The sequence below is a fragment of the Bos grunniens genome, chromosome 15 (genome assembly GCF_055505025.1).
Source record: "Bos grunniens cultivar Pamir isolate PY7600 chromosome 15, Bosgru_T2T1.0, whole genome shotgun sequence".
Taxonomy (NCBI): Eukaryota; Metazoa; Chordata; class Mammalia; order Artiodactyla; family Bovidae; genus Bos; species Bos grunniens.
This window is the reverse complement of record NC_141179.1, coordinates 45313199-45339003: the sequence shown is the minus strand read 5'-3', so window position 1 is coordinate 45339003 and position 25805 is coordinate 45313199. Positions and strand designations below refer to the sequence as shown.

The following is a 25805-nucleotide window of genomic DNA, read 5'->3' as shown; positions in this document are numbered from 1 at the left end:
AAAGAAACAAAAAATCAAAACATCATCTACAGCATCATAGTTACAGACCAGGCAGAGGAAGAAAACACTATGAATGGCTCCAAGGAATAACCAAATAAATTCAGGAACAGCTAAGGAAAACTGGAAATGTGTAGGAAGAAAGCATAAAACAAGTGAATAATGTCTTCCTATGGAGCAAAGGTTAAGAATGTTTTTTTTGTTTGTTTGCTTGTTTTGTTTTCTGGTTTTCTCTTTTTGGCTGCACTGGGTCTTCATTGAGATGTGAGGTTTTCTCTAAATGTAACGCTGGGGTCTTCTCTAGTTACTGTATGCAGGCTCTCTAGTTGCCCTACAGCATGTGATATCCTAGTTCTTTTGATCAGGGATCAAACCTACGTCTCTTGCATTGGAAGACAGATTCTTAACCACTGGATCACTAGGGAAATCTCAGGCATTTTTTAAAGTACTTTATGACTGGGGTCTATGAAGCACAGGTTTTTACGCTGTGAAGCCAAAGTGCTACGTGCATAGCATCCACCTTGGCCTACATCTCCCTGAGTCCCATAGGACTTCAAAAACACGAGTAACTGTTGGGAATAGAAAGTGGCTGCCAGCTATGCTGTGGGTAAAAGTTTTTGTCTCTGATCCAGGAGTTTTGTGTCTCCTGCATGAAACTACGGCAGGTAGACTCTTTCTGTCCTTCAGACATAACATGGTCATTATGACATTGTGATAATTCACTGCCTTATAAATTTAATGCAAAGAATTGGTAATATTGATAATTTTACTGATTTTTAACCTAGCTTTCCTTCTTTCCTTCCTTTCTCTCCTTTCTTGTTTCTCCTTTCCTTCATTCCTTTATTGTTTCCTATTTGCAGAAGGAAATCTAAGTAGTATGAGCAGTTGTTTACCATCTTAGCTCCTAAAACAAAAGGAAAACAAGCCTTTTAATCAAATAATAGTGTTAACACAGAAGAATAAAATTCAATTCTGAGGGCTTGTGTGGGAGAGACGAGCATGTGCAGCTTTGATATATCTTTATTTGTAATTTCTCATTGGTAGAATCACCAGTAGTAAAGTAGGGGAAATTATCTTTAGCATTTCAACATTATTTCTCAATCTGGAATTATCAAACATAGTTACTGAACAACTTTTCCATCAAAAAAAAAAAAACAAAAAACAAGTGAACATTCACATTTCCTTCAACAGGAACAATTCCCAGAGGACATGGAGGCTGGAAACCACACCAGTGTGACAGAGTTCATCCTTTTGGGGTTAACGGAGGATCCTACACTTTGTGTCATCTTCTTTGTGGTGTTTGTAGGCATTTATGTCATCACCTTAATAGGCAATATTAGCATAATCATTTTAATAAGAAGCTGTTCCCACCTTCATACTCCCATGTACTTCTTCCTCAGTCATTTGGCTTTTGTAGACATGGGGTTTTCCACATCCATCACACCTATGATGATTATAGGACTTCTGAAACATAGATTGGCCCTCCCAGTTGCTGGCTGTGAAGCCCAGCTCTGTTCTGGGGTCACATTTGGGACAACTGAGTGCTTCCTGCTGGCTGCCATGGCCTATGACCGCTATGTGGCCATCTGCTTGCCCCTGCTCTACTCCACCCATATGTCCCCCAGAGTCTGTGTCGTCTTGGTTGGGGCTTGCTATCTGGGTGGGTGTGTGAATGCTTGGACATTTGGTAGTTGCTTACTGACTCTGTCTTTCTGTGGGCCAAATCAGGTAGACCACTTTTTCTGTGACTTCTCCCCTCTGTTGAAACTTTCCTGCTCAGATGTCTCCATCATTGAAATTATCCCTTCCATCTCTTCTGGCTCCATCATTGTGGTCACAGTGTCCGTCATAGCTCTCTCTTACATCTGCATCCTCAACACCATCCTGAAGATGCGCTCCACTGAAGGGAGACACAAGGCCTTCTCCACCTGCACCTCTCACCTCACTGCAGTCACTCTCTACTATGGAACGATTACCTTCATTTATGTGATGCCTAAATCCAGCTACTCAACTGAGCAGAACAAAGTGCTGTCTCTGTTCTACACAGTGTTGATACCCATGTTGAACCCTCTCATCTACAGTCTGAGGAACAGAGATGTAAAGAAAGCCCTGAGAAAGCAAGTGTCAGAATATATTCTTAGGATCTATTCTTAACATTTCAGATGACCTATAAATTTTTGTTTACCGGTAGCATACCAATTGCTTAAATTGAAAACACAATGCTGCTGCTGCTACTGCTGCTGCTGCTAAGTTGCTTCAGTCGTGTCTGACTCTGTGTGACCCCACAGATGGCAGCCCACCAGGCTCCACCATCCCTGGGATTCTCCAGGCAAGAACACTGGAGTGGGTTGCTATTTCCGTCTCCAATGCATGAAAGTGAAAAGTGAAAGTGAAGTCGCTCAGTCATATCCGACTCTTCGCGACCCCATGGACTGCAGCCCACCAGGCTCCTCCGTCCATGGGATTTTCCAGGCAAGAGTACTGGAGTGGGGTGCCATTGCCATCCCCTGAAAACACAATACCTCTTCTTTAAAATTTTATTGAAGCATAGTTGATTTATAATATGTTAATTTCTGATGTGCAGCAGAGAGACTCACAGATATGTATATATATTCTTTCTCATATTCTTTTCCATTATGGTTTATCACAGGATATTGAATATAGTTCCCTGGGCTATACAGTAGGACCTTGTGGTCCTATTTTCACTAGTTTGCATCTGCTTGCTAATCCCAAACTCCAAATCCTTCCCTCTCCCACTCCCCATCCCCTTGGCTAGCACACGTCTGTTCTCTATGCCTGTGAGTCTATTTTTGTTTCATAAATACATTCATTTATGTCATATTTTAGATTCCACATATAACTGATATATTTGGTATATATACTACATCATTATCTATTCATCTGTCAATGGACATTTACATTGTTGTCTTGGCTATTGTAAATAGTGCTGCTATGAACATAGGGGTGCATTATTTTATTGAATTATAGTTTTGTCTGGGTATATTCCCAGGAGTGGGGTTGCTGTATCACATGCTGCTGCTACTGCTGCTAAGTCACTTCAGTCGTGTCCGACTCTGCGAGACCCCATAGATGGCAGCCCACCAGGCTCCCCCGTCCCTGGGATTCTCCAGGCAAGAACACTGGAGTGGGTTGCCATTTCCTTCTCCAACTGCATCATATGGCAACCTCCATACTGAGGAGGTTTTCAGAGGAACCTCTGTACTGTTTTTCATAATGGTTGTATGGAAAACATTATCACTTCTAACTCTCAATTTTATATACTTATAAACCAACTGGGAGACACGTTAAAATCAGTAAAATGATAGTAATAGTTATTACTATTATGTATTAACACCTGTAGCTACCTTGGATTTTTCTTTGTCTCTCAAACAAAAATTTGTACTTACAATGTGCCAGGCCCTATTTTAAGCACACTGGGATACTAACTGGTTGACTTCTCATAAAAATCCTATGAAGCAGTACTATTATTTCTATTTTACAAATGAATCATCTGGGGCACAGAGACATCACATAGATTGCTCAAAATCTTGCAGCTAAGAAGTTGTGGGACCACTGTCTGAATCCAGAAAACCTGGTTACAAAACCACTGTGCTTCTCCATTTAATTTTCATAGTAATCCCATGATGCCACTGTTATAAATTTACCTCAATTTACAGATGAGAATATCGAGTGCTAGAAAGTACCAATAGTTTCTAGCTGGAGAGATATGAACTCAACTGTTCTAAGTCTAACAGCATCAAGTCCTCTGATTCCATGCCCTTGACCTACTCTACAAGCCACAATCAGTCCAAAGACTTCAGCACTGTTATTGATCTAAAAGATCTGAGCAGGATCAGCAAGCCTAACCTGTTCCTTTGCTTCTGAACAAGCTCTACCCCCAAGAAGATCTAGGTTGTGAGGACTACAAAACAAGGAGAAGAATGTAAAGACTGTATTGATCTCTAGCTACCTATACAAAATAAGGTCTGGACCCCACAATCACATGATACGACTGGAAGTCCATCCCTATTTAAACACATTAAAAGCAAATACTTCCATTTTGCACAATGTAGTCTTCCTTATATATAGGAATTTTAAAGGGTATCTTTACTTCTAAGCATTGCAATTAATATGTAAACAACAATCATAGTTCCATAGTCTAGATTTATAGAGAGATTATAATCTAATTAAAAACTAGAAATATTGCCAAAGATTGTACTAATGTTATTTCTTGTATAATAATGCACCCTTATAAACATCACCACTGGAAAGGGTGAGGAGAGACTTTTCTGGAATATAGGAACTCTCAACAGAAGCAAATATGAGGCAACTCTTTAAAGCATCTGAAAGCAACACTTAGATCCTAAGTCCTTGTCTCAGCATAATGGAGTGAGAGAAGTGAGGCCTGGAAAACATAATTGAAAAATTAACAAAATGGAAAATATTTATAATATACTGCTATATATTATCTTGGAGAAGGCAATGGCACCCCACTCCAGTACTCTTGCCTGGAAAATCCCTTGGACAGAGGAGCCTGGTAGGCTGCAGACCATGGGGTCGAGAAGAGTCAGACAGGACTGAGCGACTTCACTTTCACTTTTCCCTTTCATGCATTGGAGAAGGAAATGGCAACCCACTCCAGTGTTCTTCCTTGGAGAATCCCAGGGACGGGGTAGCCTGGTGGGCCACCATCTATGGGGTCGCACAGAGTTGGACACGACTGAAGCGACTTAGCAGCAGCAGCAGCATATATTATCTATATAAAACAAATATTAAAGGCCACAGAGATCATTAAAAACACATGACATTATTAAATAATGGGCAATGGGACCCATTATTCTCCACTCACAGCACACCTTACAAAAATGTGTGGTGTTTTTGCCTTCCATACCAACCAATTGGAAAATAATATATAGTCTAAATATCCAGATACCAACCTACTGCTTTATTCTTCCATTCAGTTGTGAATTCTAACTGCCTGGAGGTAGTGTCAGACTTCAGAGATTTAAGGCTCAGTTCCAAAACTCTTCCCTCCCTTCAGACACCAACTGCAAGCAATGGGTCTCCACGGTATCCACACTTCTGTCCAACTTGGCTACAAAGTCAGGGAGTCCCACAACTCTCTTACAGCTTTGATCATTTGCTGGGATGGTTTACAAAACTCTTGAACACATTTGCTTACATTTTTCCAGTGTATCATAAAAGATATTATAAAGGAATAATAATGTCTTTATCAAGATAATTAAAACTTAACTGCCAGATGGAGAGACATGATGCACTGGGTCTGAAAGGGTCCCCAGGGCAGGAGCTTCCATCACCAAAAGTTGGAGTATATAGCCCTTCCAGCAAGTGGATCTGTTCACCAACTTAAAAGCTTTCCACCAGATAGTTTAGTATTTTATGGAGGCTATGTAATCAATCTCCAGCTTCTCCATTCTCACTGCAGAAATGGATATGGATGTAAAGTTCCATGACCAGCCCTCATCCAGAAGCTATACAGAATCCCACCAAGGGGGATTCCAATAAAAGACACCCACCCAGAAATTCAAAGGGGTTTAGCAGCCCTGTGTCAGGAACCAGGGTTAAAGAACAAATATTTGAACAAAAGATGCTTCTAGCACCATTGTCATTCAGAAAATTACAGGAGTTTCAAGCTCTATGTTAGGATCTGGGGGCAGAGACCAATGGTTTATTTATATTATGTCACAGTTCACCCCATGGTTTGTGGCTATGGACCCTTCACAAGAACAAATGACCAAAAAAGAATAAAATTTAATTCAGTTCAGTTGCTCAGTTATGTCCAACTCTTTGTGACCCCAAGGAGTGCATCATGCCAGGCTTCCCAGTCCATCACCATCTCCTGGAGCCTGCTCAAACTAATGTACATCGAATCAGTGATGCCATCCAGCCATCTCATCCTCTGTCATCCCCTTCTCCTCCAGCCTTCAAACTTTCCCAGCATCAGGGTCTTTTCCAATGAGTCAGTTCTTCGCATCAGGTGGCCAAAGTATTGGAACTTCAGCTTTAGCACCAGTCCTTCCAATGAATATTCAGGACTGATTTCCTCTAGGATTGACCGGTTGGATCTCCTCACAGTTCAAGGGACTCTCAAGAGTCTTCTCCAACACTACAGCTCAAAAGCATCAATTATTCAACCTCAGCTTTCTTTATGGTCCAACTTACACATCCATACATCACTACTGGAAAAATCAAAGTTTGTCTAGATGGACCTTTGTTGGCAAAGTAATGTCTCTGCTTTTTAATATGCTGTCTAGGTTGGTCATAGCTTTTCTTCCAAGGAAGCATGTTTTAATTTCATTACTGCAGTCACCATCTGCAGTGATTTTAGAGCCCCAAAAAATAAAATCTCTCACTGTTTCCATTCTTTCCCCATCTATTTGCCATGAAATGTAGGGACCAAAAGCCAAGATCTTAGTTTTTTGAAGGTTGAGTTTTAAGTCAAGTTTTTAAATTTCCTCTTTCATTTTCATCAAGTTCATTTAGTTCCTCTTCACTTTCTGCCATAAGGGTGTTTGTGGAGTGGCCACAGGACTGGAATTTCTCCTGGCAATCTTGATTCCAGCTCATGCTTCATCCAGCCCGGCATTTCATATGACATGCTCTGCATATGAGTTAAATAAGCAGGATGACAATATACAGTCTCAATGTATTCCTTTCCCAATTTGGACCAGTCCATTGTTCCATGTCTTGTTCTAACTGTTGCTTCTTGACCTATATACAGATTTCTCAGGAGACAGGTCAGGTGGTCTGATATTGCCATCTCTTTAAGAATTTTCCACAGTTTGTTGTGATCCACACAGTCAAAGACTTTGGCGTAGTCAATAAAGCAGAGGTAGATGTTTCTCTGGAACTCTCTCACTTTTTTGATGATCCAACACTTGTTAGCAATTTGATCTCCGGTTCCTCTGCCTTTTCTAAATCCAGCATGAACATCTGGAAGTTCATGGTTCATGTACTGTTGAAGCCTTACTTGGAGAATTTTGAGCATTAGTTTGTTAGCATGTGAGATGAGTGCAATTGTGCAGTAGTTGGAACATTCTTTGGCATTGCCTTTCTTAGGGATTGCAATGAAAACTGACCTTTTCCAGTCCTGTGGCCACTCCACAATAGCCAAGATTGAAAACACACTTACCATCAGCAGAGAAGTAGAGCTAAGAAGAACTTGAAATTGATTCTTAACACAGTCAAAAGGGAAGTAAATTAAAATAAAAGAATGCTATGCACATATTAGAATAGCTTATCGTTTTTAAGTGACAATAGCAATCCTGTTAAGGACCCAGAGTAAATAGAACTGAAATACAAAGCGGGTAGGAATGTGAAATGGTATAGCCATTTTGAAAAAAAAAAACAAGTTTTGCAGTATCTTAAAAACATACACTAACCATAAATTTGCAGTATCTTAAAAACATACACTAACCATAACACCCAGCAATTACAATCCTAAGATTTTGTCAAAGAGAAATGAAAACACGTGTCCACACAGAGACCTATATGGAGATATTTCAGAAGCTTTACTCGTAATTGCCAAAAAACAGAAAATCCTCAAATATGCATCACTGACTAAACAGGTATAGGTTCTACTTTCATGTAGTGAATATGTTTGAGAGGATTATAACACCATCCAGACTATCTGTAACCTGTCATTCACAATATTCATGACGTCATTCAAAACTGCTAAGAAATTAAAAAAAAAAAAAAAAAGCTGGAGAAGAGGAAATATGGAGGAGCCTGGTGGGCTGCAGTCCATGGGGTCACTAAGAGTCGGACATGACTGAGCGACTTCACTTTCACTTCTCACTTTCATGCATTGGAGAAGGCAGTGGCAACCCACTCCAGTGTTCTTGCCTGGAGAATCCCAGGGAAGGGGGAGCCTGGTGGGCTGCCGTCTATGGGGTCAACACAGAGTCGGACACGACTGAAGTGACTTAACATAGCTCAAGATAAAGGGTTGGAAACCAACCTCAAGGAAGACTGAGAACAAAAATATAAGCTTCATCTCAGGAAGCTTATAAAGGAACAACAATAAATAAGAAAAAAGCATATGGAATTCCCTGGCGGTTCAGTGGTTAGGACCTGTGCTGCTAATACAGGGAGCACAGTTTCAACCTCTGGTGGTGGAAGTAAGATCCACAAGCCACACAGCATGGGCAAAAAATATATGTGCATATATGAGTAATGAACAAATATAAATCAAAGAAAAAGAAAAATGTTCCATCAGTTCCGTTCAGTTCAGTCGCTCAGTCATGTCCGACTCTTTGCGACCCCATGAATCGCAGCATGCCAGGCCTCCCTGTCTATCACCAACTCCCGGAGTTCATTCAGACTCATAAATTTGCAGTTTCATTCATTGAAAAACCCGTAGGAGTATTTATCAAGGAAAAGCCAAAATTTTTAACTATCTAAATAACACATGCAAAAGGGGGCATAATTACACATTCTATATATATTAAGATGGACAGATATTATGAACAGTTTATATTAATAGATATAGTAAATAATGAGAAGTAAATATTTTCTAGAAAAACACAATGAGAAAAAGAAAAAGGCTAGAAAAGAAAAACAAATATGTCTTTCTTCAGGTTCGGAGGACAGACATAGAATAATCTAGCAATAAATTTAGTCGGAAACATTGTTTCTTCAACTTTTATGCAGCGATTTTAACAGTGTCATAATGATCTAATTTTTCAGTAATCAACAATATACCCAAACCTGAAATGCTCTTCCTACCTAATGCAAGAGGCACTCAATCGCTAAATTGCCAGCATTTCATGACAGCATTCAACTTCAAATTAGTCCCTCCTCTTACTCTCACCACAGAATCAGGAACCTGTTCAGAACTGAACCCCACAGCACTTAATCCCTCCTCGTTATCCTTTTTTTTTTTAAACTTTACAATATTGTATTGGTTTTACCATATATCAAAATGAATCCCCCACAGATATACATGTGTTCCCCATCCTGAACCCTCCTCCCTCCTCCCTCCCCATACCATCCCTCTGGGTCGTCCCAGTGCACCAGCCCCAAGCATCCAGTATCGTGCATCGAACCTGGACTGGCGACTTCTTTCATATATGATATTATACATGTTTCAATGCCATTCTCCCTTCATTAAGAATCCAAATCTTTCAAAAGGCATGTGCTTTCTGTCAACTGTCAGGAGACATGTGGTAGTTACTTAAAAGAGTCCTCCCTTTCTACACTGACTTGGTAAACTTAATTTTGTTGGACTATACGTTTATTTCTAGTGACCTTTGGTTAAGCTTAAACGCAGTAATTTCACATGTTTAGATTGAACTTATGGAACAAAAATGAAAAGTAGTGAAATTTAGGATAAGAATATGATAGGCTTCATAAGGAGACTATGGATAAATGAAAGTAATTGAAACCAAGAAAGTAGAAGAAATTTGAAGTCAAGTTGTCAGTTGAAATATTCAAATGATTAGAAGTTGCCTTCACACATGACAAAGATAGAGATGGAAAAGAAAATGATCACGAAGGTGTTAAAGTCCTCAGGGGATGAGGAAAACAGGGAGATCAACAACAGACAGGAGGTCCCATAGCTGGAATGTCATGGCTCTCAAAGGAGGAAGTAGTTGGGATTGAGGATAAAATAGAACAATTTGCAAAAGGTAACAGGACTCCTCCCAAATCTGGCGAGTGTGACCTATCACAGTCTATACTTCTAGGCACTTCATTCCATTTGTCACATATTTGAGACACATCAATAACGTCAGGTAACTTTTCCAGATAATTATGTGCTATCCCTTTGAAATCTCATGAATAGACTATAAAATATGAATTATTAACCCCATTTTACAAATCATAAAATTGAGTCTCAAAGAAGTAAAACAATTTTAAAGAATTCATACACCTCACACTGAACCCATGATTGTGTGCGCTCAGTTGCTCAGTCATGTTGGACTTCTTGTGACCCCATGGACTGTAGCCCGCCAGGCTCTTCTGTCCATGGGGATTCTCCAGGCAATAATACTGCAGAGGGTTGCCATGCCCTCCTCCAGGGGATCTTCCCAACCCAGGGATCAAACCTAGGTCTCCTGCATTGCAGGCGGATTCTTTATCATCTGAGGCACCAAAGAAGCCCAGGACTCCTGGATACAAAAGCCATACCTAGTATTTCTTAAGCTATTTAAATAAAGGATCAATTTTTACCAAGCATCCATGAGTCAGTACTTTTTAGGAAAACAGTAAAATGAGGACTATTGAAAAAAAAAAAAAAAACTAAAATACAAATTATAAACCCATATTAAAAAATTACTGAAGCCAGCACCCTTAAAATTACTTTCTAAAATTTCTATAAAGAATATAAATGGTTCCCCACAACTCCTGTTCTTATTGGGTCCTGGACTGACAATAAGTAGTTTGCCAACCAGCACCAGCCCAAGGACTATAAATACACCGAGTAATAGTGGACTGTGCTTTGCTCTGCTTACTTTCTTCTTGCATACTCATATTACTCCAGGACTTTCCCCACTACCTGATGTTCTCAACTAAAGGAACTTTTTTGCTACAGAGAGGAAATTAGAGCCCTGATAGCATTGACTCTGGTCCCCATCTCCCACCAAATTTCTATTTCAAACTTGGTTTTTTTCTCCAAGTTTCTGAACAAAGCTTCCAACAGGATCCTCAGAGATACACCTTTTGTTAGGAACTGGACCTTCCACTTATGCCACCTTAATGAGATACCTGGCTCCAAGAGTCATTTCTGGAGAACAATTCCAGGAATTCATCTCAAAGGGACAAGCAACAACAGTCCTAGGGGATTCTATTAGAGCCTTCCTTTCTCTCCCAACACACAAAAAAGGCACTCATCCTCACAGAATGTATGTAAGTAACCATGTTCCTTAATGGAGGAGAGCATTCAATGGTTAATTAACACTGTCAGATATTCAGTGCACAACTACTACACAAGTAAGTGGAAAACATCTGCTTCATCAAGTTCTCTTTGGAATTCAGCATCAGCAATTCTGGCTCTAAAAGGTGAGTGCAGTAATCATGGATTTTATTTAAATAATTTAAATTTTCACTTGTTCTATGAGAAATTAAAAATGAAAGAAACTCAACAACTTTGTTTTGTGACCCCTGTGGAAACTGTGGCCTCAGCAAGATTTGCACTGCAAGGAATAGAGACACGGACATGGAGAACAGACGTGCGGACACAGCTGAGAGTAGAAGAGGGTGGGACAGATCACGAGAGTAGCACTGAAACATATACACTACCAAATGTAAAACAGAAAGCTGGTGGAAAGATGCTGCATAACCCAGGGAGCTCCGCTCAGTGTTCTGTGACACCTAGAGGAGTGGAATGCATGGGGAGTGGGAGGGACGTTCAAGAGGGAGGGGACGTATGTATGCTTATTGCTGATTCATGCTGTTGTATGGCAGAAACACAACATTGTAAAGCAGCTATCCTCAAATTAAAAAAAAATTTTAAGAGAAAAAAATATATTTGCACTGCAGAATTTTGGGTGTCATCTGGACACCCAAAGCAGACTTCCTATTAGAACCCCAAGTGCAGTGTGGAGAGTCTTTACAGTCAAAGCCACTGCTAAGCTTGTGTAACTGCAGCTATGAAAAAGAAATAAGAAAGAAATGACTTGATATTCAGGTTTATGAGGCTCTTAGCCCTATTCCCCCTGGTCATTATCAAACGTAACCCATTCATTGAGGGAAACTATTGGGAAGAGTCAGAATCCCTGAGCCAAATAGGGAAGCATAAATGGGATGCCACAGAGCTCTAGAAAGACCGGTAGGTAGTCAGTAGAGAGGAAGGAAAGGGCAAGAATCAGCTGCTAGATTATGCATATAACTATGAATGACATGGTCCAGAACTAAGAAGGCATCAGATACCATGCTTCCTGACCTCTTTTGGATTTGTGAAAAATTTTCTGACATGTGTTGAAAGAAAATTTATACTTCTCATAAAAATTTTAAATAATTGAAAATCTATCCACTCTTCATTTTTACTTAATGAAAATAGTTACTTAGCTCTAATGTTTGGCCAAACACCTTTAAAGATTTTGCAGATGGATATCATTTCTTTTAATCTCACAGCAAAGTTGCTTTATGGGGACAATTATTCCCATTTTACAAAAAACAAAACAAAAAAATGACAGATTTAAGTGTCATGTGGAAGTGACAACAGTTGGACACTGGAAGGATCTGAGTTTTTCATCTCCAGTCTCCATGACTGTTCTCAGCACAGACTGAAGCTCACACTGTGTGCACAGTGAATGCAGAGTTAGTCTCCTTGAACTCTGCTTGAATCAGAAGGCAAAGAGCACACGTGCTCAGCGCTTGGCTCAGTCCTCAGATGAGATTCTGTCAAAGAACTAAGACCCACCAATGGAAATACTAAATACTCTTCTATTCTAAAGCAAGAATTTTTCAAGAATTTTGAAGACATTTGTATTGATATTTGTCATTTTTGCTAAATGTTTCACGCTTTAAGAATTAAAATAATATTGTAAGCAGAATATTGTCTTACAAAAATTAGAACCAATAACACTGAATAGAAAATGTTAATGTTACATGACTCTAAAGTACAAGTTGAAAGGAAGATATAAGGACATACATTTTGAAAAGTTATTAGAGACAGAATATGAAGCTCCATGAACACCACACTTGAGTTGAACATATATTCTATCCAGCATTTCAATTATGAAGATTATTCAGGAAATTGGGACATCAGTTCAGTTCAGTTGCTCAGTCGTGTCCGACTCTTTGCAACCCCATGAATCACAGCACGCCAAGCCTCCCTGTCCATCACCAACTTCCAGAGTTTACCCAAACCCATGTCCATCAAGTCGGTGATGCCATCCAGCCATCTCATCCTCTGTCGTCCCCTTCTCCTCCTGCCCCCAATCCCTCCCAGCATCAGAGTCTTTTCCAATGAGTCAACTCTTTGCATGAGGTGGCCAAAGTACTGGACTTTCAGCTTCAGCATCAGTCCTTCCAAAGAACACCCAAGACTGGTCTCCTTTAGAATGGACTGGTTGGATCTCCTTGCAGTCCAAGGGACTCTCAAGAGTCTTCTCCAACACCACAGTTCAAAAGCATCAATTCTTTGGCACTCAGCTTTCTTCATACTTGATTGATAAAACTAAGTGAATATGCAAATTACAAAATGTAATATATACATGATTACAAATATGTCAATGTGTGCCTGCATGCATGCTCAGTCATGTTTGACCCTTTGTGATACCATGGACTGTTGCCTTCCATGCTCCTCTGTCAGATTCCCCAGGCAAGAATACTGGAGTGGGTTGCCATTTCTTTCTCCAGGGGATCTTCCTGACTCAGGCATCAAACCTGTGTGTCCCAAATCTCCTGCATTGGCAGGTGGATTCTTTACCAATGAGCCACCTCAGAAGCCCCAAATATGTCAACACTATTAACATATGCCTCATAATTAAAATAAATCCATATGGATTTTGATGATTGTTAAAGTTGAATAGTAGGTAAAATTCTCTTTTAACTATATGTGAAAAATTAAAAGAAAATGCAGGTAAAAAGAATTTGTAGATCTTCAGAATTTAACTACATTTAGCTGAAATTAATGGAAAGAAAATGTACATAAGTGAAGTTTTCAAATCTCGAGAGTAAATCTCAGATTAACTTATTTCATTTTATAATACTTGCTTGCAGAAACATTTTAAAATTATTTCTATACTTCTCATTCTAATAAGTATAACCTTTTAATATTTTCATTGAGTCTTTAATATGGCTCCAAATGTTACATTGGACTGTAGTGATTTCTGTTTATTCTCTTAATAATTTATCATTAATTCTACTTTCTCAGGACTGTCTCAAAACAGAAGAACTTTGCCTTTGTCACAACACAATGGCAAAACATGAGAAGGTACTAAGCTTTTTAGTGAAACTACAGCCAAGAAGTAAACAAAACAATGAAGATAGTTTAACATGTTGATTTAATATTAATATTAATTAATTAATTAATATTAATATTAATACTCAATGGAGAACACAGAATATACTTTTGAATTATGCCTTAAATAAATAGGAATGTGTCATATTTTACAATATTTAGCCTCACTATTACTTTATTCAACATGTGGGATTACAATAGTTCCTATAGTTAAAAGTTAAGAACAGTTATGTGTCCAAAAACAGTGGGTGGTTAAATTAAGGGCTGGAAGTGGAAGTCTTAGTCACTCACTCATGTCTCAGACTCTTTGTGACCTCATGGACTGTAGCCCATCAGGCTACTCTGTCCATGGGATTCTCCAGGCAAGAATACTGGAGTGGGTTGCCATTCACTTCTTCAAGGGATCTTCCCAACTCAGGGATCGAAGCTGGGTCTCCTGCACTACAGGCAGATTCTTTACTGTCTGAGCCACCAGGGGGCTAGTGACTCATTATTATGAAGCTCTCAAACACTATGTGAGGAATTATAATGTAATAAACTTTTTATGGGCTTCCCTGTCTGCTCAGTGGTAAAGAACCCACCAGTCAATGTAAGAGACATGAATTTCCCAGCCTGGGAAATCCCATGGAGAGAGGAGCCTGTGGGCTACAGTCCACGGTGTCACAAAAGAGTTGAACATGACTTAGCAACTAAACAACAAAGTTTTTATATGAAATGCAAAGAAAAATAATGACATTAAACTTTCATCTGCAATGTTATAATAGTTATATTAAAATATACAAAGGAAAAAAGTTCCTGGAAATAATTACCAAATTTGTAATAGTTAACTTGTGTGACAATAGCCAGTTTGAGAGGAATGTTTTTTTTTTAATTTCCAAGTGTTTTTCCCCAATATAATTATTCAATTTAGAAACAACATAAGCAATTACTTTATTTATGCCACACTAACAGACTTTCTATATACTAATACATGTTTAATCTCTTTCTTTTCTATAAGACTTGGTTTCTCTCAACAGGGAACCTAAATTTTATTCATCTCTGGTTCCCCATGGTATAATCATTATATTGTATAAATCATGCATGAATTCATTTAACAAGTTTCTCTTCAGCACACTTTGCTCTCAAGCACTACTCATTTGTGACACAGGGATAAAACACACCATTGTTAAGGAGAATCTGCATTAACTGGGGGTGGTGAAATGTAAACACACAAACAACAACAACAACAAAACCCATAACTCTATTATAAATAATGTCAGTCTAGACATCTTCAAAGTGTGATATCAACACAAAGGAAAGTTTTCTGATTAATTCTTAGAAAGCAGAGGCAGATTTGGAGATAAATCAATCTCAAGGATGAGCAGAAGCCACCCAGGGTATGACGGTGGGAGGTTTGAGGCCATCCAAGTGGGAGAACAAGGATTAAAGGCCAGAGAGAGTAGAGTTCACTGAGGGGACTCTAAAGAGTTGAGGAAGGTTGGATTAGTGCAAGGGTTGGATGGAAATATCCAGAGAAAGCAAAGAGTCATATGCAGAGGATACATCAGAAAGTGTACACTTTCCTCTGCTAGAGAGGTTAGGTTTCCTCCTAAAGCCTGAAAAAATCATGACATTCTTAAAAGAATCCCTTTGGCAAAACTTGCTCTTAATTTCAGGAAGAGATTTCTTTGGCAAATACATTGTGAATTATAAGAACACAAGTATGAAGACAAGGAGGTAAAGAGATCAATGTAAAGGAAAAATGAACAGGATCTCAGCTAAAGTAGGGACACTAGCAGTGGAAGTATAAAAATGAATAAAGTGGGGAGCTAAATTGTAGATTTAGAAATAATCAAAAAATCATCCACAGTGCCATATTTACAGACTAGGAAGAGGAAATAATCAGTGTGAGTAGCTCTGAGGAATAACCAAAGAAATTTAGGAACAGCCAAAGAAAACTGGAAATGTGTAGAATGAATGCATTAAACAAATGAACATTCACATTTCCCTCAACAGGAACAATTCCCAGAGGACATGGAGGCTGGAAACCACACCAGTGTGACAGAGTTCATCCTTTTGGGGTTAACAGAGGATCCTACACTTCGCGTTCTCTTCTTCGTGGTATTTCTAGGCATTTATGTTGTCACCTTAATAGGCAATATCAGCATAATCACTTTAATAAGAAGTTTTTCCCATCTTCACACCCCCATGTACCTCTTCCTCAGTCATTTGGCTTTTGTAGACATTGGGTATTCCACATCAGTCACACCTATAATGCTTATAGGATTCCTCAGACATAGACTGCCCCTCCTTGTTGCTGGCTGTGAAGCCCAGCTCTGTTCTGTTGTCATGTTTGGGACAGCTGAGTGCTTCCTGCTGGCTGCCATGGCCTATGACCGCTATGTGGCCATCTGCTTGCCCCTGCTCTACTCCACCCACATGTCCCCCAGAGTCTGTGTCGACTTGGTCGGGGTATCCCACCTGGGTGGGTGTGTCAATGCTTGCACATTTGCTAGTTGCTTACTGACTCTGTCTTTCTGTGGGCCAAATCAGGTAGACCACTTTTTCTGTGACTTCTCCCCTCTGTTGAAACTTTCCTGCTCAGATGTCTCCATCATTGAAATTATCCCTTCCATCTCTTCTGGCTCCATCATTGCGGTCACAGTGTCTGTCATAGCTCTCTCTTACATCTGCATCCTCAACACCATCTTGAAGATGCGCTCCACTGAAGGGAGACACAAGGCCTTCTCCACCTGCACCTCTCACCTCACCGCGGTCACTCTCTACCATGGAACCATTACCTTCGTTTATGTGATGCCCAAATCCAGTTACTCAACTGAGCAGAACAGAGTAGTGTCTGTGTTCTACACAGTGGTGATCCCCATGTTGAACCCTCTCATCTACAGTCTGAGGAACAGAGATGTAAAGGAGGCCCTGAGAAAGGCAAGTGTCAGAATATATTCTTAGGATCCATTCTTAACATTTCAGGTGATCTAGAAATTTCTGTTTGGCAGCATCACACCAATTGCTTAAATTGAAATCATAATACTTTTAAAATTTTATTGAAGTATAGTTGATTTACAATGTTATGGTGATTTCTGATGTACAGCAGAGTGACTCATGTATACATATATATTCTTTTCCATATTTTTTTTCTTTTATGGTTATTACAGGATATTATATATATTAATAGTTCCTGTGCTATACAGTAGGACCTTGTTGTTTACGCTGTCTATATATACTAGTTTCAATCTGCTAATCCCAAATTCCTAATCCTTCTCTCCTCTGCTCCCTTTCCCCCTTGGAAACCACAAATCTGTCCTCGATGTCTGAGAGTCTGTTTCTGCTTCACAGATATATTCATTTGTGTCATATTTTAGATTCCACATACAATTGATATTCAGTTCAGTTCAGTTCATTTGCTCAGTTGTATCCGACTCTTTGTGATCCCATGGACTGCAGCACGCCAGGCCTCCCTGTCCATCACCAACTCCCAGTGTTTACCCAAACCGATGTCCATTGAGTTGGTGATGCCATCCACCCATCTCATCCTCTGTCATCCCATTCTCCTCCTGCCCTCAATCTTTCCCAGCATCACGGTCTTTTCAAATGAGTCAGCTCTTCACATCAGGTGGCCAAAGTATTAGAGTTTTAAGCTTTAACAACAGTCCTTCCAATGAACACTCAGGACTAATCTCCTTTAGGATGGACTGGTTGGATCTCCTTACAGTCCAAGGGACTCTCAAGAGTCGTCTCCAACACTGCAGTTCAAAAGCATCAATTCTTCAGCGCTCAGCCTTCTTCACAGTCTGACTCTCACATCCATACATGACCACAGGAAAAACCACAGCCTTGACTAGATGGACCTCTGTTGACAATGTAATGTCTCTGCTTTTTAATATGCTGTCTAGATTGGTTATAACTTCCTTCCAAGGAGTAAGCACCTTTTAATTGGTATTATTTGGTGTATGTATGTATATGTGTGTGTGTGTGTGTGTATACCCACACACATCACATTTTAATCTATTCATGCGTCAATGGGCATTTAGGGTTTTTCCATGCCTTGGCTATTATAAATAGTGCTGCTATGAACAGAGGGATGCATTATCTTTTTTATTTATAGCTTTGTCTGGATATATGACCAGGTGGGGTATTGCTGGATCATATGCCAACTCTATTTTTAGTTTTCTGAGGAACCTCCATACTGTTTTCCACAATAGCTGTACTAAAAATATATTACTTCTAACTCTCAATTTTATACACTTGTAAACCAGCTGGGAGACACTTTAAATCAGTAAAATGATATTAATAATTATCAATATTATGTATAATAATAATAACCCACCTGTGGGTTTCTAGGATTTTTTCTTTCATTTATTTAGCAAACAAAATTTGTACTTAACTATGTGCCAAACCCTATTCTAAGCACATGGGATGTTAACTGGCTGACTTCTCATAGAAATCCTTTGGGAACTCAGTTGGTTCAGTCATGTCCAACTTTTTGTAATCCCATGGACTGTAGCACACCAGGCTCCTCTGTCCATGAGATTTTCCAGGCAAGAATACTGGAGTGGGTTGCCATGCCGTTCTTCAGGGGATCTTCCAGACCCAGGATTTGAACCAACATCTCCTGCATACTGACAGAGCCACTAGGGAAGCCCCCAAAACCCTGTGAAATAGTACTATTATTTCTATTTTACAAATGAATCATCTGTGGCACAGAGACATCATGTAGATCACTCAAAATCATGCAGCTAGGAAGTTGTGGGACCACTGTTTGAATCTAGAAAGCCTAGATCCAAAACCACTATGCTTCTCCATTTAATTTTTCACAGTAATCCCATGTTCCTGGTGTCATAAATTTGCCTCAATTTACAGATGAGTATATTGAGTGCTAGAGAGTACCAAGAGTTTGTCTGGAGAGATGTGAACTCAATTCTTCTAGATTTAACAGCATCAAGTCCTTGGATTCCATGCCCTTGATCTAAACTCTGAGCCACAATCAGTCCAATGACCTCAGCACTGTCACTGATCTAAAGGATCTGAGCAGGATCAGCAATACTAAACTGTTCCTTTCTTAAGTCTTCTGAACAAACTCTACCCCAAGAAGATCTAGGTTGTGAAGACTCCAAAAAAAAAAAAGGAAATGAATGTGAAAACTGGATTGATTTCTATCTATCTATAGAAAATAAGGTCTGGACACCACAATCACATGATTTGACTGGAAGTCTACTCATATTTAAACACGTTAATAACAAACACTCCCATCTGGTACAATGTAGTCTTCCTTATCTGTAGGAATTTTAAAGAGCATCTTTTAATTCTAAGCATTGCAACTAATATGTTAACAACAGCTATAGTTCCACAATCTAGATTTATTAAGAGATTAGAATATATTTTAAAGGCTAGAAATGTTGTCTAAGATTGTACTAAAGTGTATTTCTTATATAATAAGCCACCCATATTAACATCACAACTGGAAAGGTGAGGAGAGATTTTTCTGGAGTATAGGAATTCCTATCAGAACAAATACTGAGGCAACTCTTTAAAGCACCTGGAAGCAACACTTTGATCATAAAAGCCCTTGTCTCAGCAAAATGGAGCAAGAGAAGTGAGGCATGGAAAACAATTTAAAAACTAATAAAATGGAAAATATTTATAATGTACCACAATAAAGTGTATTCTATCTATAATATCACAAATTTTAAGTGGAAAATATATAACAAATACTAAAAGGTAACAAAGATCATTTAAAACACATAAAATTATTAAATCATGGTTAATGGGATCCATTATTCTCCACAGCACATTTTACAAAAATATGTAGTGATTTTGCCTTCCATACCAACCAGTTGAAAAATAATATGTAGCTTAAATATCTAGATATGAACTTGAAGCTCTATTCTTTCATTCAGTTGTGACATGACTGTCTGGAGGTACTGTCAGAGTTCACAGATATAAGGCTCAGTTCTACAACTCTGCCCTCCCTCCAGACACCAGCTGTAAGCAACAGGTCTCCAGGTCTCCCACTTCTGTCCAACTTGGCTACAAAGCCAGGGAGGCCCACAACAATCTTTCAGGTTTGATCATTTGCTGGGATGGCTTCACAAAACTCTTGAAAACATTTGCTTACATTTTCTAGTTTATCATAAAAGATATTATAAAGGACAAATTAACAATCAGATAGATATAATGCACCAGGTCTGAAAGGGTTTCAGGGTAGGAGCTTCCATCACCAGAAAGTCAGAGCGTACAACCCTTCTGGCATGTGGATCTGTTCAACTTGGAAGCACAACACAGTTTAGTATTTTCGTGGCGGCTATGTAATCAGTCTTCATCCTCTCCATCCTCACTGCAGAATAGGGTGTGGACATAAAGTTCAAAGCTTCTCATCATGGTTTGGTCTTTTTGATGACCAGCCCTCATCCAGAAGCTATACAGAATCCCACCGAGGGTCTCCTCATTCAAACAAATGATACCCACTAGAAGTTCCAAGGGTTTGGAGCCCTGTGTCAGGAACCAGGGTTAAAGAACAAATATTTGAACAAAGGATGCATCCAGCACCCCTGTCTTTAAGGAACTTACAAGAGTTTTAGAGCCCTGTGTTAGGAACTGGGGATAGAGACCAAAGATTTATTTCTATTATGTCACATTCCACACCCTTGTATGTGGCTATGGACCCCTCACAGAAATGATCATAAACGAATGAAGTTAGAATTTCACTGGGTCATTAATAATTATTCAGTCCATCACCATAACATATGAAAAGGTCCTCCAGGGCAAGGCTATTCAGGTTTACAAGCTTCCATTTGATCTTGTCACATTCTAAACACAGGAGTAGTCTCAGCAATATATGGCTTCACATTTTCACCTTTAATCGATATCATCTCTTGCCCTGAGTGTCTTTTGAGGTGTAAATGTAATATTGGATTTATTATAAACACCATTTCTAATTGTCCTGTAAAATCCCAAATGCATCCTGACTCCCATGACTTTTTGGAACTTAGTTATGTTACATAAGTAACATAAGTTATGTTACTAAGTTCCAAAGAGTCATGGGAGTCAGGATGCATTTGGGATTTTTACAGGACAATTAGAAATGGTGTTTATAATAAATCCAATATTACATTTACACCTCAAAAGACACTCAGGGCAACAGAGGGATGGTATGCGAAGGGAGGAGGGAGGAGGGTTCAGGATGGGGAACACACGTATACCTGTGGCGGATTCATTTTGATATTTGGAAAAACTAATACAATTATGTAAAGTTTAAAAATAAAATAAAATTAATTTTAAAAAAAGAAAATAATAGCAAAAATAAAATAAAATAAAAGTCCTGAATATAGAACCAGTTTCCCTCTGGACATTTTGGACCCATATCTCAGAGCGTTCATGCTGCTGCTGCTGCTAAGTCACTTCAGTTGTGTCCGACTCTGTGTGACCCCATAGACGGCAGCCTAGCAGGCTCCCCCATTCCTAGGATTCTCTAGGCAAGAACACTGGAGTGGGTTGCCATTTCCTTTTCCAATGCATGAAAGTGAAAAGTGAAAGTGAAGTCGCTCAGTCGTGTCCGACTCTTAGCGACCCCATGGACTGCAGCCCATCAGGCTCCTCTGTCCATGGGATTTTCCAGGCAAGAGTACTGGAGTAGGGTGCCATTGCCTTCTCCGCAGAGTGTTCATAGGTCTCTGTATTTCACATCAGATATCCGAGCTTTGCTAAATGGGAATTACTGTGACAAAAAATAATTTCCTGATCAGTTAAAATTTACATATATCTCTTGGCATCTTTAGGAGAAATGGTGGGGAGAAGTGGAGGAGGGACCTCAAACATTGATAATTTCCTGACATTGTGACCTCAGTATACAAAAGGAGCATTTGATCAAGGTCTTTAGGTTATTTTATGTGCAGATGTGGGATAGGCATTCATCCACACTTGCTGAGCCTCTATTATATTCTAAGAACTGAGTAAGCACTGAAGATATGTTGATAAATTGAACAGATATATAATGTGTAATGGCACAGAGTTCTCATGCAGTTTAGATTTTGAAGGGAGAGACTCTAGAGGATAAATAAACCATGTAAATATAGAACATATAAGTGGTTGGAAGAAACAAGTAAATTGGGATGGTATAATTTATAGACGGTAATTGTAACGGTGCGAGTGATTTCCTAGAGAGTATGACAAGGAAGGCCACTTGCAGGTGGTAGTTGAGTAGAATGTTGAAATATAAGAAAGACCCACTGATATAGAGACCAGAGGAAAAACTGCTAGACAGAAAACAGCTAGTACAAAGATTCTGACAATCTCAAGCAATAGAGAGGCCATGGTAAACCAGGAGGAAAGAGATACACAGAAACAGTTCATGGAGAGCTTCATCAACCATGGCAAAGTGTTTGACTTTTGTTGCAAAAGGAACAGGAAGCCAATAATTTTTTAAAAAAAGAAACTACTAACCTAATGTGAATATATTATTAAAGTTTACTCTGGTTGTTTTCAAAGTTGATTGTAGGGAAGTGGAAGTAGAGGACCAATAAGGTTAATGGTCAAGATCTGAGATGACGATGCATTAGGCTAGGGGGGTTGCAGTGTACTCAGAGAGAAATTCACCTGTTCAAGATCCAGTTTATGTAAAGGACCAAAAAGGAATTGCTGATGAATTAGTGTGGAAGTTTAAAAATAAAAAGAGTTGAAGATATCTCTGAAATTTGGAGGCTTAGGGAATTACATTAGCTGAAGAAAAGTGATGTACTATAGTTGTGTAACAAGTCACTCAAAATCATATTATTATAGGCATTATTTTGCGAGGCAGAAATTCTGGTTGCATTTGTCTCATTTCTTCAATAATGACTTCTGTGTGTATGTGGTCACTTGCTCATTCATGTTCAACTCTTTGCGACCCCTGGAAAAGGAAGAGTGATTCAGAGGACAGAATTAAAAGCCCAAAAGGAAGAGCTAAGAGCCACAGAGACTTATTACAGGGAGTAGGATTGGACTCTGATCAGAAAAATAGCAACATGTGTCTTGTGGATTTTAAAATTTCTATGGGCTGGTGTTTCTATGTGACTCCTGTATTCCATCTTTATGAACAGAAGTATTTACTGCAGATTTTCTACCCTGTATCAGTAGAGTCTTATAGATAGGTGGCACAGTGGTGAAGAACCTACCTACCAATGGAGACATAATAGATGCAGGTTCGATCCCTAGGTCGGGAAGATCCCCTGGAGGAGGGCATGACAACCCAGTCCAGTATTCTTGCCTGAAGAATCCCATGGACAGAGAAGCCTGGCAGGCTACAGTCCATAGGGTCGCACAGAGTCAAACACTACCCACTGAAGCAACTTAGCATGCATACAAAAGGAAGAAACATCAATTTAAAAAATTAATTTAAAAAAAAGGAAGAAACAAGTCAAAGGTCTATCAACTTAAGAGTAGATAAATAAAAAGTGGTCTTATGCAACGGGACATTTTTCAGCCATTAAAAGTGTTGAAGTACTGATGCATCCTACAACATAAATAAACCTTGAAAACATTATGCTAAGTGAAAGAAGCCAGTCACAAAAGACCACATATTATGGGATTCTACTCACATGACATGTTCATAATAAGGAAATCTATCGAGACAGAAATAGATTGTGGTTGCCTATGGCCAGGGGCATCTGAGATGACATTAAAAGATACAGGATTTCTATAGAAGGTCATGAAGGTGTTCTAAAATAGGCCATGATGATGGCTGCATATATCTGTGAATACTTAAAAATCATTGACTTGTACACTTTAAATGGGGGACTAGCATGGAATGTGAATTATATGTCAATACAGCTATTAAAAACAACTTTGTGGGCTTTCTGTGTATCAAATTTAAATTGATTCCATTATACAAAATCCATACCCATAAATCTCTTTCAAATAACTCTTCCTCTGGTATTTTGTGAGAAAATCCCCTTGAGATTTTTTAAACTGCTTTAAAAAAAAAGTCTATGAAACATGCCATTAAGATTCTTAGAATGACTTTCGTATAGCTGAAAGAGTCAGTGAGGTCTTAGATCTTTCTGAAGTCTTAACAAAGGCTCTTACAGCTCAAACCAGATCTGATCTTTGATCTAAAGCCATTTCTTACCTTGAGAATATTTTTCTGGAAGATAATGGGAGTAAGAAATAGCCTTATTTTCAAACTCAGCAAGATACGGCTCCCTTTTATGTTTTTAAATTTTTTCAAAAGAACCAAAAAATCCTTCTGTAGTTCACAACTCTCTTACATTTTAGCACAGGCAACTATAAGACACTAGATAGAATTTTTTACATTCTTCTTAGAAATCTTCTCAAATTCAAGAGTATATAAGGCATCCTTTATATTTTCCATTTACGCTCAAGTGACTATACTGACAAATACTCCACTACTACCTGTCAAGTGTCTTTTCTTTAATTCTTAAAATATTTTCCTCACTATTTTTCAAACCCACACTATCTATAAGAACCTTCCAGATGTCAATAAAAGTCTCCCCAAGGCTCTTTCCACTTCTACACTTAGTTCAGTCCCAAAGCTAATGGCACAATTTTGGTTTCTGTTACAACAAAATCTCTTTCAGGTGAAATTTTACATAGACTTGGACTGCATTTACTATTTTCCCATTTTAAAAAAATGAAACATAATCTTTATCTATTCAGTATATTTTAAGAATGAGTTAGATTTAAGTGATGATAGTTGCATAGATTTTATTATCTAGACAAGTTGGTTAGTGAATTATGTGGCAGGAGCTCATAGTGAGAAGAGACAGTAAAATTGCCTTCAAAATGATTATTAAACCGGTTGATTCAGGTCAGTCTTCAGAGGTGCTGTGGAAATAGCCAAGAAGCACATGAAAAGATGTTCAACATCACTAATTATTAGAGAAATGCAAATCAAAGCTATAATAAGATATCACCTCATACCAGGCAAAATGGCTACCGTCAAAAAATCCACAAACAATAAATGCTGGAGAGGGTGTGGGGAGAAGGGAACCCGCCTACACTGTTAGTGGAAATATAAATTGGTACAGCTACTATGGAGAATAGTATGGAGGCTCCTTAAAAAACTAAAAATAGAGCTACCATATAACCCTACAATCCCACTCCTGGGCACATATCCAGAGAAAAACATGTTCCTAAAGGATACATGTATCCCAGTGTTCATTGTGCACTGTTTACAATAGCCAATACATGGAAGCAACGTAAATGTTCATTGACAGAAGAATGGATAAAGAAGATGTGGTACATATAGGCAATGGAATATTAGTCAGCTCAGTTCAATTCAGTCACTCAGTCGTGTCTGACTCTTTGTGACCCCATGAATCGCAGCAAGCCAGGCCTCCCTGTCCATCACCAACTCCTGGAGTTCACTCAGACTCACATCCATCGAGTTAGTGATGCCATCCAGCCATCTCATCCTATGTTGTCCCCTTCTCCTCCTGCCCCCAAACCCTCCCAGCATCAGAGTCTTTTCCAATGAGTCAACTCTTCGCATGAGGTGGCCAAAGTACTGGAGTTTCAGCTTTAGCATCATTCCTTCCAAAGAAATCCCAGGGCTGATCTCCTTGCAGTCCAAGGGACTCTCAAGAGTCTTCTCCAACACCACAGTTCAAAAGCATCAATTCTTCAATGCTCAGCCTTCTTCACAGTCCAACTCTCACATCCATACATGATCACATCCATACATGACCATAGCCTTGACTAGACGGACCTTTGTTGGCAAAGCAATGTCTCTGCTTTTCAATATGCTATCTAGGTTGGTCATAACTTTCCTTCCAAGGAGTAAGAGTCTTTTAATTTCATGGCTGCAGTCACCATCTGCAGTGATTTTGGAGCCCAGACAAATAAAGTCTGACGCTGTTTCCAATGTTTCCCCATCTATTTCCCATGAAGT

The 25805-nt window shown here is 39.1% G+C and overlaps 2 protein-coding genes and 1 pseudogene across 3 annotated transcripts in view; 2 read left to right on the top strand and 1 right to left on the bottom strand.

Moving 5' to 3' along the window:
- The window catches only part of OVCH2 (ovochymase 2), a 276389-nt gene that overhangs the window by 229246 nt on the left and 21338 nt on the right, over positions 1–25805 (bottom strand). The window lies entirely within an intron of this gene.
- Positions 511–2151, top strand: LOC147357808 (olfactory receptor 5P1-like). Its single transcript, XM_086341963.1, has one exon. It carries the CDS (start codon positions 1207–1209, stop codon positions 2149–2151), a length of 945 nt encoding a protein of 314 aa, XP_086198089.1. The 5' UTR covers positions 511–1206.
- LOC147357807 (olfactory receptor 5P1-like) lies at positions 15938–16883 on the top strand (annotated as a pseudogene).

What these genes read in the sequence shown, in the direction of transcription:
- LOC147357808 (XM_086341963.1), top strand. Translation starts at nt 1,207, where the DNA reads ATGGAGGCTGGAAACCACACCAGTGTGACAGAGTTCATCCTTTTGGGG.